This window comes from Carassius gibelio, chromosome A11, assembly GCF_023724105.1.
Source record: "Carassius gibelio isolate Cgi1373 ecotype wild population from Czech Republic chromosome A11, carGib1.2-hapl.c, whole genome shotgun sequence".
Taxonomy (NCBI): Eukaryota; Metazoa; Chordata; class Actinopteri; order Cypriniformes; family Cyprinidae; genus Carassius; species Carassius gibelio.
Window position 1 is genome coordinate 26,463,046 of NC_068381.1, and position 11,804 is coordinate 26,474,849.

Here is an 11,804-nt window from a genome sequence, read left to right on the forward strand (position 1 = left end):
TGCTTGCCACCGTCACATCGAAAACCAACAAGTCTGTAACAATCGGGGGTCTTTACTAATGGTGGGCCAGTGGCGCTCCATGTCACCTTTAGGTCGTGGTTATTCTTTGTTATGACAGCCAATCACGTACCCGGCTGCAACCTTGAAACTTATATTTTAGCCAATCAGCGCTCGTATCGCAACCGCGAATTTGCCAATCAGCGCTCGTATCGCAACCGCGAATTTGCCAATCAGCGCTCGTATCGCAACCGCGAATTTGCCAATCAGCGCCCGTTCCTCATCCGCGATTCTTCGTAGTAAGTAGATCAATTGATAACATTAAAAACTACCGGAGATTTAAGGATCACTTTTACTGTCTATGGTGAAGAAGAAGAAGATAACGGTCATCGATTAACTTCTAAACAACATTTGCAATGTAAGTGAGTCTTTTATCAATAAAATTACAATACTGGTGCACAAATATGCATTAATTCATGCTTCAAGAATGCACAGATAATCACGAGTTAATGTAAACTCATGAAGGACTAACTTAAACCATTTATTAATGATTACTACATCAGCAACTAATAAACATTCTATATGATTAATAGATTAAGTAATAAATAAATTGTTACCAGTCAAATGTACTTTAATGTATAAGTTGAGTAATAACATTATATTAACTAATGATTTAAATGTATATGTTAATTACTACAGTGGCCAAAGCTATGCACTTCAACTTCCAGTTGTCAGCTTTAATTAATCTTTAGCTAATGATTTGCAAAGGAAACTGAGGAACTGAGTTATAATATAATATTGTGGTATATTATCTAATTGTCAATGTTTTACTATTTTAAAGGTGAGCTTATTGGAGTGGAATATCTTTACCAGCAAACTGGTAAAGTTCTGCAGGACTACAAGTTGGCCATTGAAGAGTCAGAGACTACTGAGGTTGGTATAGAGGTGGATGAAGGTTATGCTGAACTTGAGGAGTTTCAGGACATCACTGTCCCCACCTTTGACACTGAACGGACACCTGCTGCCTCTTCACAAGCATCAGTGTCTGCAGCATCTGCAGCATCATTTCCAACTCCTCCAGCAACCAGCCCCACGTCATCACTGTTTGTGGTCCCTCCATCATCAGTGTCATCTCCTGTCAGCAGCTCACTGCACGCTGAATCAAATCTAGAACTCTTTCCTGGAGCACATAGCTGTGAGTTTTACTAAAGTATTCATAAAGGTTTCGTATTTGTTATCACACTAACTATAAATTTGTATTTATCACATTGAAAGGCATAAATACAAATTTAAAATAAATATTTACCTTTTTAATGTTGCCACAGTGGACCGATTATCTGCAGAAACGGATCGTCCAACATTGGAAGAGAACACTTCACATGATGTAAGGGTCCAGTTTATTTTTTATGTACATTTACATGTGTGTAAGCATAATCTGGGTTACATTGGATGTGCTTTCATGTGAATATTTGTATTCACTGATGCTATCAAAAGTTCCTAAATTATCTTTCATTTTAGGATTACGTTGGACCTGATAATATTGAGGGGTATGGAGCCGTGCAGGACTTGGCAGAGTTTTTGGTTAGCCTCAGAGACCACCGTCTGGCTTTGCCGGGAGAAGAGTGCATCAAGATCATCTCCCTATGGCAGGCATTGGGGGAGTATGACAAGAAAAAGACCATTTACCCACCACTTAACCAAACCAACCTAAAACAGGGACGATTCAGGGCCACTAAGAAGATTGTGGCCCCAGGTGTGGAGAGCAGCAAAACGTATGTTACGCTTAGTAAACATAGGGTCTACACATTTTTTATATAAAATATATATAATACATCTGAAACTGGCTGAAATATCACCTAAAACCTGACACCTTCATGACTAGCTTATCTTCCTGTAGCCTGTTAAGTTCAAACTTAGCCTGATTACAACATAAATTATTAGTTGTGATTTACGTTTTATTCTGACTATATATATTAGGTTGCTAAGTATGTTACATTGCTATGAACACAGTTCCAACTGTACATTGGAATATTTAATTTAGAAGAAACAAGGCAATCATTTCTTAAATCATTAAAATCATTTTGTATCATGTTGAGTCAAATAATTTGTCTTTTACTGTACTTTAGTAAGTAGCCATGTAATAAGTGGGATAATATGCAGTCATTATTGTGAAAAAAACCTGACAGGCTGACTAACAACACCCTGTAATTATTCCACAACACAGTAGAGAACTGATTTATTGATATGACATTTCAACATCAATCTAAAAACAAAACAAAGAGAGACAACATAACTATGCGCACATATTATAAATGAACATTTAGACAACACAAAGCAAAACAGACAGCATAGGAAAGGTAAAATAAAAATAAGATCACACAATGAAAACAATCTTACATTAATAATATGTATTCTGTTGTAATTTGCAGGTGTTTCGTTGGGGCTCACAGTCCTGCACAGTGGCCTGACTGCAACCGAAGGCCATTTTCACAAGGCTCTGTGCTCTCTACCCAAACGCGGTGCGCTGTGATGGAATGAGGGTGTCCCGCTTCACTGTGGTAGCATGTGCTTACAAGCACATCCAAGATAGATATATAATATAAACGGTATGTTTATGTTTTTTATTATTATTTTGGCTAATATATGAAAAGTCCACTACAGTGGTAAAAACTATTTTTTTATTTACTTTTTTTTTTTAAGCAAATATGTCATAATTGCACTACTGTGGTAAATGTTTGTCTTTGTTTACTATTAATTCTTATTATTTTCTTAGTCTGATGTCAAAATTGCACTGCAAATGTTTGTTTTGGTTTTTACACTGATATGTACAAATTTTATTATTGTGGTAAACATTTTTGGTGTATACTGTACAAAATTGCATTACTGTTCTAAATGTTTTATTGGCTTTAAAATATATATGCAGATTAAAAGGGTTGTTAATATTTGCCCTCACACTATTGTTATTGTTCCTATTTGTATTCTCACAATATTTGTAAATGTATATATATTTGCACTGTTGTTATAATTTTATATAATGACTTTATATTTGCAAATAAAAAGGGTTGTTAATCTTTGCACTCACAATGTTTTTGTGCCTATTTCTCACTGTAATTGTAGTTTGCAAAAAAAAAACCATGTTTTTAAGTATTCCAGTATTACATAACAGTAAAACACACACACAAAGAAACAGGGACTTCCAGAATAAGTCAGAACATATAATAATATAATATAATGTTATACTGTAAAAATAATATATTATACTGAAAAAAAAAGTGTCAGTAAGCGCTGCGTTATTCATGTATTTTGTTATGAAAATGCACAAAAACACAAATCATGTATTTTTGCAATGAATAGTCACGTTTTATCTGTCAAATAATTTCGGCTTTTTTTATCCAGCTGGATGCCTTTGTCCATATAAGGTATTTCCTGTAGCGTGCGTCACATAGTGGTCACAAGTTGGTGCTTCTACGAGTCCGTTTTGGAGTTAATGCGAGAGAGCGCCCTCCGGCGTCCGGTATGAATGAAACGTACATAACGTGTTTGTTTACCCTGGAAAGTTCCCAAATTAAAGTGCGGGGTACGAATTTACGTTCGATTAAATTACGGGGGATAATGATGATTACGCACGCGTGCATCAGCAGCGTCAAAACGAACACATTCCAGGAATTACATCACTGGTCGGAGCGGGCCGCGAACTCGCGTACCTGTGCGTCTTTTAGGATCTTTACCTCGACTAATGGGCGCCGGCCTTGGCACAATGGATAACGCGTCTGACTACGGATCAGAAGATTCTAGGTTCGACTCCTGGCTGGCTCGCTCTGTGCTTGTTTTTCTCCGGCTTATTTTGTTGTTGTGTTTTTTTTCTCCAAAGTCCAAAAGAAAAGGCAACTCTCTAGGCATTCTTCTATTTTTTCCAAAAAAAGGCACATTCTGCACACCCATTCCGATGTCTAGGGGAGACACGGACATGCTTTGGTATTGCCATTCGTCTCACAAAATGCAGGCTGGTGGGCCAGTTGATTCTAGAATGAACAATTTCATCGCTACTCTGTAACCGCTTTACTACTTTGAAGGGTGCAATGCCATGTGGTTTTGATGTCACAGGCTTGCCATTTTGAAGCCTTATCACTAATTGCCACCTGGACATTGAGAATAATTTGTAATCTGCATTAAACTGAACGAGCGAATAATCAGCAATTTTGCGGATTAAAAATTGGTCTCACTTTCATTATTAACCTCACAACATGTCAGTTTTGTACCTTGACAGACCGACGATAGGCAGTTTTTCCTCTAGATAACGGTTGCCATGTGTGTTTTCAGATGCATGACACAAGTATTTTCACCTGGACAAGACCTTAATTACCAGTTCGAGGTATAAATTCAGCAATCACAGGATTCTGGCCAAAAAACTGAACCTTGTGTGAGTCAACAAACATGTCCCTTGAATGCATGCAACACTATATATTTCAGTAAACCGTCCCTTCGGATGATTCTTGTATTGCCAAATTATTATCACATTGTTACAGTCACACACCAAAAGCAACAGGCCACTACAAAACCCTGCGCCCACACTGGCCACATTTATGGAAAGTGGCCCACAAGCTTGTGGCCAGTTAAAGCTGGCCAGTTCCCATATGGTCTAGCAGTTAGGATTCCTGGTTTTCTCGTACGCAGCCAGGGGTTGACTCCAGTTTTTTCTCTAGATAAAGGTTGCCGTGTGTGTTTTCAAATGGATGACACGAGTATTTTCACTTGGACAAGAGCTTAATTACCAGTTTGAGGAATCAATTCTGCAATCACAGGAATCTGCCCAAATACACTGAACCCCCGGGTTGAGTGAAAAAAACAGATTCCCTGAATGGATACAACACTATATAATTCAGAAAACCGTCCTTTTGGATAATTCTTGTTTTGCCAAATTATTATCACATTGTTACAGTCACAGAACTAAAGCAACAGGCCACTACAAGGTCCTGCGCCCACGCTGACCACATGTATGGAAAGTGCGCCAGAAGCCCATGGCCAGTTTAAAGTGTCCAAATCCCATATGGTCTAGCGGTTAGGATTCCTGGTTTTCACCCAGGCGGCCCGGGTTCAACTCCCGGTATGGGAATGCATGCTCCATTTTGCTTCCCTCCTCAAAAATCCAGCAAATCTTCCTGCACCAGAAGTGACTTTTTGGCCAGCAGTAGAGCTACAGAACCCTGATATGTCGAGGTTCTGACTAGCCCTTAGCCCCTTCGATAGCTCAGCTGGTAGAGCGGAGGACTGTAGGTTGGAGTGTTGGCCATCCTTAGGTCGCTGGTTCAACTCCGGCTCGAAGGAGGTGTTTTTTTTCATGTTCCCACCAATTTTTTGGTTTGGAGCTGGCTTTCTCACAGCTGTCAGCAGAGCTTGAATTCGCAGTCCACAATTGGAAGGCAAAAGAGCTTTCCCTGACCGGGAATCGAACCCGGGCCGCGGCGGTGAGAGCACCGAATCCTAACCACTAGACCACCAGGGAGGGATGGTGGGCTGGAGGGCTGGTGGGCTGGTGGGCTGGTAGTATGTTCTCCTGATAACAAGGTGAGAATGAGCAGACATCAATGCTTGCCACCGTCACATCGAAAACCAACAAGTCTGTAACAATCGGGGGTCTCTACTACTGGTGGGCCAGTGGCGCAATGGATAACGCGTCTGACTACGGATCAGAAGATTCTAGGTTCGACTCCTGGCTGGCTCGCTCTGTGCTTGTTTTTCTACGGCTTATTTTGTTGTTGTGTTTTTTTTCTCCAAAGTCCAAAAGAAAAGGCAACTCTCTAGGCATTCTTCTATTTTTTCCAAAAAAAGGCACATTCTGCACACCCATTCCGATGTCTAGGGGAGACACGGACATGCTTTGGTATTGTCATTCGTCTCACAAAATGCAGGCTGGTGGGCCAGTTGATTCTAGAATGAACAATTTCATCGCTACTCTGTAACCGCTTTACTACTTTGAAGGGTGCAATGCCATGTGGTTTTGATGTCACAGGCTTGCCATTTTGAAGCCTTATCACTAATTGCCACCTGGGCATTGAGAATAATTTGTAATCTGCATTAAACTGAACGAGCGAATAATCAGCAATTTTGCGGATTAAAAGTTGGTCTCACTTTCATTATTAACCTCACAACATGTCAGTTTTGTACCTTGACAGACCGACGATAGGCAGTTTTTCCTCTAGATAACGGTTGCCATGTGTGTTTTCAGATGCATGACACAAGTATTTTCACCTGGACAAGACCTTAATTACCAGTTCGAGGTATAAATTCAGCAATCACAGGATTCTGGCCAAAAAACTGAACCATGTGTGAGTCAACAAACATGTCCCTTGAATGCATGCAACACTATATATTTCAGTAAACCGTCCCTTCGGATGATTCTTGTATTGCCAAATTATTATCACATTGTTACAGTCACACACCAAAAGCAACAGGCCACTACAAAACCCTGCGCCCACACTGGCCACATTTATGGAAAGTGGCCCACAAGCTTGTGGCCAGTTAAAGCTGGCCAGTTCCCATATGGTCTAGCAGTTAGGATTCCTGGTTTTCTCGTACGCAGCCAGGGGTTGACTCCAGTTTTTCCTCTAGATAAAGGTTGCTGTGTGTGTTTTCAAATGGATGACACGAGTATTTTCACTTGGACAAGAGCTTAATTACCAGTTTGAGGAATCAATTCTGCAATCACAGGAATCTGCCCAAATACACTGAACCCCCGGGTTGAGTGAAAAAACAGATTCCCTGAATGCATACAACACTATATAATTCAGAAAACCGTCCTTTTGGATAATTCTTGTTTTGCCAAATTAGTATCACATTGTTACAGTCACAGAACTAAAGCAACAGGCCACTACAAGGTCCTGCGCCCACGCTGACCACATGTATGGAAAGTGCGCCAGAAGCCCATGGCCAGTTTAAATTGTCCAAATCCCATATGGTCTTGCGGTTAGGATTCCTGGTTTTCACCCAGGCGGCCCGGGTTCAACTCCCGGTATGGGAATGCATGCTCCTTTTTGCTTCCCTCCTCAAAAATCCAGCAAATCTTCCTGCACCAGAAGTGACTTTTTGGCCAGCAGTAGAGCTACAGAACCCTGATATGTCGAGGTTCTGATCCAGCAAATCTTCCTGCACCAGAAGTGACTTTTTGGCCAGCAGTAGAGCTACAGAACCCTGATATGTCGAGGTTCTGACTAGATCTTAGCCCCTTCGATAGCTCAGCTGGTAGAGCGGAGGACTGTAGGTTGGAGTGTTGGCCATCCTTAGGTCGCTGGTTCAACTCTGGCTCGAAGGAGGTGTTTTTTTTCATGTTCCCACCAATTTTTTGGTTTGGAGCTGGCTTTCTCACAGCTGTCAGCAGAGCTTGAATTCGCAGTCCACAATTGGAAGGCAAAAGAGCTTTCCCTGACCGGGAATCGAACCCGGGCCGCGGGGGTGAGAGCGCCGAATCCTAACCACTAGACCACCAGGGAGGGCTGGTGGGCTGGAGGGCTGGTGGGCTGGTGGGCTGGAGGGCTGGAGGGCTGGTGGGCTGGTGGGCTGGAGGGCTGGTAGTCTGTTCTCCTGATAACAAGGTGAGAATGAGCAGACATCAATGCTTGCCACCGTCACATCGAAAACCAACAAGTCTGTAACAATCGGAGGTCTTTAGTATTGGTGGGCCAGTGGCGCAATGGATAACGCGTCTGACTACGGATCAGAAGATTCTAGGTTTGACTCCTGGCTGGATCGCTCTGTGTTTGTTTTTCTCCGGCTTATTTTGTTGTTGTGTTTTTTTTCTCCAAAGTCCAAAAGAAAAGGCAACTCTCTAGGCATTCTTCTATTTTTTCCAAAAAAGGCACATTCTGCACACCCATTCCGATGTCTAGGGGAGACACGGACATGCTTTGGTATTGCCATTCGTCTCACAAAATGCAGGCTGGTGGGCCAGTTGATTTTAGAATGAACAATTTCATCGCTACTCTGTAACCGCTTTACTACTTTGAAGGGTGCAATGCCATTTGGTTTTGATGTCACAGGCTTGCCATTTTGAAGCCTTATCACTAATTGCCACCTGGACATTGAGAATAATTTGTAATCTGCATTAAACTGAACGAGCGAATAATCAGCAATTTTGCGGATTAAAAGTTGGTCTCACTTTCATTATTAACCTCACAACATGTCAGTTTTGTACCTTGACAGACCGACGATAGGCAGTTTTTCCTCTAGATAACGGTTGCCGTGTGTGTTTTCAGATGCATGACACAAGTATTTTCACCTGGACAAGACCTTAATTACCAGTTCGAGGTATAAATTCAGCAATCACAGGATTCTGGCCAAAAAACTGAACCATGTGTGAGTCAACAAACATGTCCCTTGAATGCATGCAACACTATATATTTCAGTAAACCGTCCCTTCGGATGATTCTTGTATTGGCAAATTATTATCACATTGTTACAGTCACACACCAAAAGCAACAGGCCACTACAAAACCCTGCGCCCACACTGGCCACATTTATGGAAAGTGGCCCACAAGCTTGTGGCCAGTTAAAGCTGGCCAGTTCCCATATGGTCTAGCAGTTAGGATTCCTGGTTTTCTCGTACGCAGCCAGGGGTTGACTCCAGTTTTTCCTCTAGATAAAGGTTGCCGTGTGTGTTTTCAAATGGATGACTCGAGTATTTTCACTTGGACAAGAGCTTAATTACCAGTTTGAGGAATCAATTCTGCAATCACAGGAATCTGCCCAAATACACTGAACCCCCGGGTTGAGTGAAAAAACAGATTCCCTGAATGCATACAACACTATATAATTCAGAAAACCGTCCTTTTGGATAATTCTTGTTTTGCCAAATTATTATCACATTGTTACAGTCACAGAACTAAAGCAACAGGCCACTACAAGGTCCTGCGCCCACGCTGACCACATGTATGGAAAGTGCGCCAGAAGCCCATGGCCAGTTTAAAGTGTCCAAATCCCATATGGTCTAGCGGTTAGGATTCCTGGTTTTCACCCAGGCGGCCCGGGTTCAACTCCCGGTATGGGAATGCATGCTCCTTTTTGCTTCCCTCCTCAAAAATCCAGCAAATCTTCCTGCACCAGAAGTGACTTTTTGGCCAACAGTAGAGCTACAGAACCCTGATATGTCGAGGTTCTGATCCAGCAAATCTTCCTGCACCAGAAGTGACTTTTTGGCCAGCAGTAGAGCTACAGAACCCTGATATGTCGAGGTTCTGACTAGCCCTTAGCCCCTTCGATAGCTCAGCTGGTAGAGCGGAGGACTGTAGGTTGGAGTGTTGGCCATCCTTAGGTCGCTGGTTCAACTCCGGCTCGAAGGAGGTGTTTTTTTTCATGTTCCCACCAATTTTTTGGTTTGGAGCTGGCTTTCTCACAGCTGTCAGCAGAGCTTGAATTCGCAGTCCACAATTGGAAGGCAAAAGAGCTTTCCCTGACCGGGAATCGAACCCGGGCCGCGGCGGTGAGAGCGCCGAATCCTAACCACTAGACCACCAGGGAGGGATGGTGGGCTGGAGGGCTGGTGGGCTGGTAGTATGTTCTCCTGATAACAAGGTGAGAATGAGCAGACATCAATGCTTGCCACCGTCACATCGAAAACCAACAAGTCTGTAACAATCGGGGGTCTCTACTAATGGTGGGCCAGTGGCGCAATGGATAACGCGTCTGACTACGGATCAGAAGATTCTAGGTTCGACTCCTGGCTGGCTCGCTCTGTGCTTGCTTTTCTCCGGCTTATTTTGTTGTTGTGTTTTTTTTCTCCAAAGTCCAAAAGAAAAGGCAACTCTCTAGGCATTCTTCTATTTTTTCCAAAAAAAGGCACATTCTGCACACCCATTCCGATGTCTAGGGGAGACACGGACATGCTTTGGTATTGCCATTCGTCTCACAAAATGCAGGCTGGTGGGCCAGTTGATTCTAGAATGAACAATTTCATCGCTACTCTGTAACCGCTTTACTACTTTGAAGGGTGCAATGCCATGTGGTTTTGATGTCACAGGCTTGCCATTTTGAAGCCTTATCACTAATTGCCACCTGGGCATTGAGAATAATTTGTAATCTGCATTAAACTGAACGAGCGAATAATCAGCAATTTTGCGGATTAAAAGTTGGTCTCACTTTCATTATTAACCTCACAACATGTCAGTTTTGTACCTTGACAGACCGACGATAGGCAGTTTTTCCTCTAGATAACGGTTGCCATGTGTGTTTTCAGATGCATGACACAAGTATTTTCACCTGGACAAGACCTTAATTACCAGTTCGAGGTATAAATTCAGCAATCACAGGATTCTGGCCAAAATACTGAACCATGTGTGAGTCAACAAACATGTCCCTTGAATGCATGCAACACTATATATTTCAGTAAACTGTCCCTTCGGATGATTCTTGTATTGCCAAATTATTATCACATTGTTACAGTCACACACCAAAAGCAACAGGCCACTACAAAACCCTGCGCCCACACTGGCCACATTTATGGAAAGTGGCCCACAAGCTTGTGGCCAGTTAAAGCTGGCCAGTTCCCATATGGTCTAGCAGTTAGGATTCCTGGTTTTCTCGTACGCAGCCAGGGGTTGACTCCAGTTTTTCCTCTAGATAAAGGTTGCCGTGTGTGTTTTCAAATGGATGACACGAGTATTTTCACTTGGACAAGAGCTTAATTACCAGTTTGAGGAATCAATTCTGCAATCACAGGAATCTGCCCAAATACACTGAACCCCCGGGTTGAGTGAAAAAACAGATTCCCTGAATGCATACAACACTATATAATTCAGAAAACCGTCCTTTTGGATAATTCTTGTTTTGCCAAATTATTATCACATTGTTACAGTCACAGAACTAAAGCAACAGGCCACTACAAGGTCCTGCGCCCACGCTGACCACATGTATGGAAAGTGCGCCAGAAGCCCATGGCCAGTTTAAAGTGTCCAAATCCCATATGGTCTAGCGGTTAGGATTCCTGGTTTTCACCCAGGCGGCCCGGGTTCAACTCCCGGTATGGGAATGCATGCTCCTTTTTGCTTCCCTCCTCAAAAATCCAGCAAATCTTCCTGCACCAGAAGTGACTTTTTGGCCAACAGTAGAGCTACAGAACCCTGATATGTCGAGGTTCTGATCCAGCAAATCTTCCTGCACCAGAAGTGACTTTTTGGCCAGCAGTAGAGCTACAGAACCCTGATATGTCGAGGTTCTGACAAGCCCTTAGCCCCTTCGATAGCTCAGCTGGTAGAGCGGAGGATCGTAGGTTGGAGTGTTGGCCATCCTTAGGTCGCTGGTTCAACTCCGGCTCGAAGGAGGTGTTTTTTTCATGTTCCCACCAATGTTTTGGCTTGGAGCTGGCTTTCTCACAGCTGTCAGCAGAGCTTGAATTCACAGTCCACAATTGGAAGGCAAAAGACCTTTCCCTGACCGGGAATCGAACCCGGGCCGCGGCGGTGAGAGCGCCGAATCCTAACCACTAGACCACCAGGGAGGGATGGAGGGCTCGTGGGCTCGTGGGCTGGTGCGCTGGTGGGCTGGTGGGCTGGAGGGCTGGTAGTCTGTTCTCCTGATAACAAGGTGAGAATGAGCAGACATCAATGCTTGCCACCGTCACATCGAAAACCAACAAGTCTGTAACAATCGGGGGTCTTTACTAATGGTGGGCCAGTGGCGCTCCATGTCACCTTTAGGTCGTGGTTATTCTTTGTTATGACAGCCAATCACGTACCCGGCTGCAACCTTGAAACTTATATTTTAGCCAATCAGCGCTCGTATCGCAACCGCGAATTTGCCAATCAGCGCTCGTATCGCAA

General features: G+C 43.1%; 1 protein-coding gene and 7 non-coding genes across 8 annotated transcripts; 6 read left to right on the forward strand and 2 right to left on the reverse strand.

Annotated features, from left to right (window-relative positions):
- The first annotated feature begins 414 nt into the window (after positions 1-414).
- On the forward strand, positions 415-2,535 carry LOC128022770 (uncharacterized). Its single transcript, XM_052610563.1, has 4 exons — positions 415-1,192; positions 1,323-1,381; positions 1,516-1,769; positions 2,427-2,535. The coding sequence occupies exons 1-4, from the start codon at positions 820-822 to the stop codon at positions 2,533-2,535; spliced, it is 795 nt and encodes a 264-aa protein (XP_052466523.1). The 5' UTR covers positions 415-819.
- A 2,503-nt stretch (positions 2,536-5,038) lies between these two features.
- trnae-uuc (transfer RNA glutamic acid (anticodon UUC)) lies at positions 5,039-5,110 on the forward strand. Its single transcript has one exon. It is a non-coding gene; the product is annotated as a tRNA-Glu (tRNA).
- Positions 5,111-5,646: 536 nt separating this feature from the next.
- trnar-acg (transfer RNA arginine (anticodon ACG)) lies at positions 5,647-5,719 on the forward strand. The gene has a single exon. It is a non-coding gene; the product is annotated as a tRNA-Arg (tRNA).
- Positions 5,720-8,966: 3,247 nt separating this feature from the next.
- Positions 8,967-9,038, forward strand: trnae-uuc (transfer RNA glutamic acid (anticodon UUC)). Its single transcript has one exon. It is a non-coding gene; the product is annotated as a tRNA-Glu (tRNA).
- A 397-nt stretch (positions 9,039-9,435) lies between these two features.
- trnae-cuc (transfer RNA glutamic acid (anticodon CUC)) lies at positions 9,436-9,507 on the reverse strand. The gene has a single exon. It is a non-coding gene; the product is annotated as a tRNA-Glu (tRNA).
- A 138-nt stretch (positions 9,508-9,645) lies between these two features.
- On the forward strand, positions 9,646-9,718 carry trnar-acg (transfer RNA arginine (anticodon ACG)). The gene has a single exon. It is a non-coding gene; the product is annotated as a tRNA-Arg (tRNA).
- A 1,224-nt stretch (positions 9,719-10,942) lies between these two features.
- Positions 10,943-11,014, forward strand: trnae-uuc (transfer RNA glutamic acid (anticodon UUC)). Its single transcript has one exon. It is a non-coding gene; the product is annotated as a tRNA-Glu (tRNA).
- Positions 11,015-11,410: 396 nt separating this feature from the next.
- trnae-cuc (transfer RNA glutamic acid (anticodon CUC)) lies at positions 11,411-11,482 on the reverse strand. Its single transcript has one exon. It is a non-coding gene; the product is annotated as a tRNA-Glu (tRNA).
- Between the last annotated feature and the right edge of the window lie 322 nt (positions 11,483-11,804).

Coding starts and splice junctions, on each gene's coding strand:
- LOC128022770 (XM_052610563.1), top strand. CDS start 820: ATGTTTTACTATTTTAAAGGTGAGCTTATTGGAGTGGAATATCTTTAC. Junction 1,193..1,322: donor CTTTCCTGGAGCACATAGCT/GTGAGTTTTACT, acceptor ATGTTGCCACAG/TGGACCGATTATCTGCAGAA. Junction 1,382..1,515: donor AAGAGAACACTTCACATGAT/GTAAGGGTCCAG, acceptor CTTTCATTTTAG/GATTACGTTGGACCTGATAA.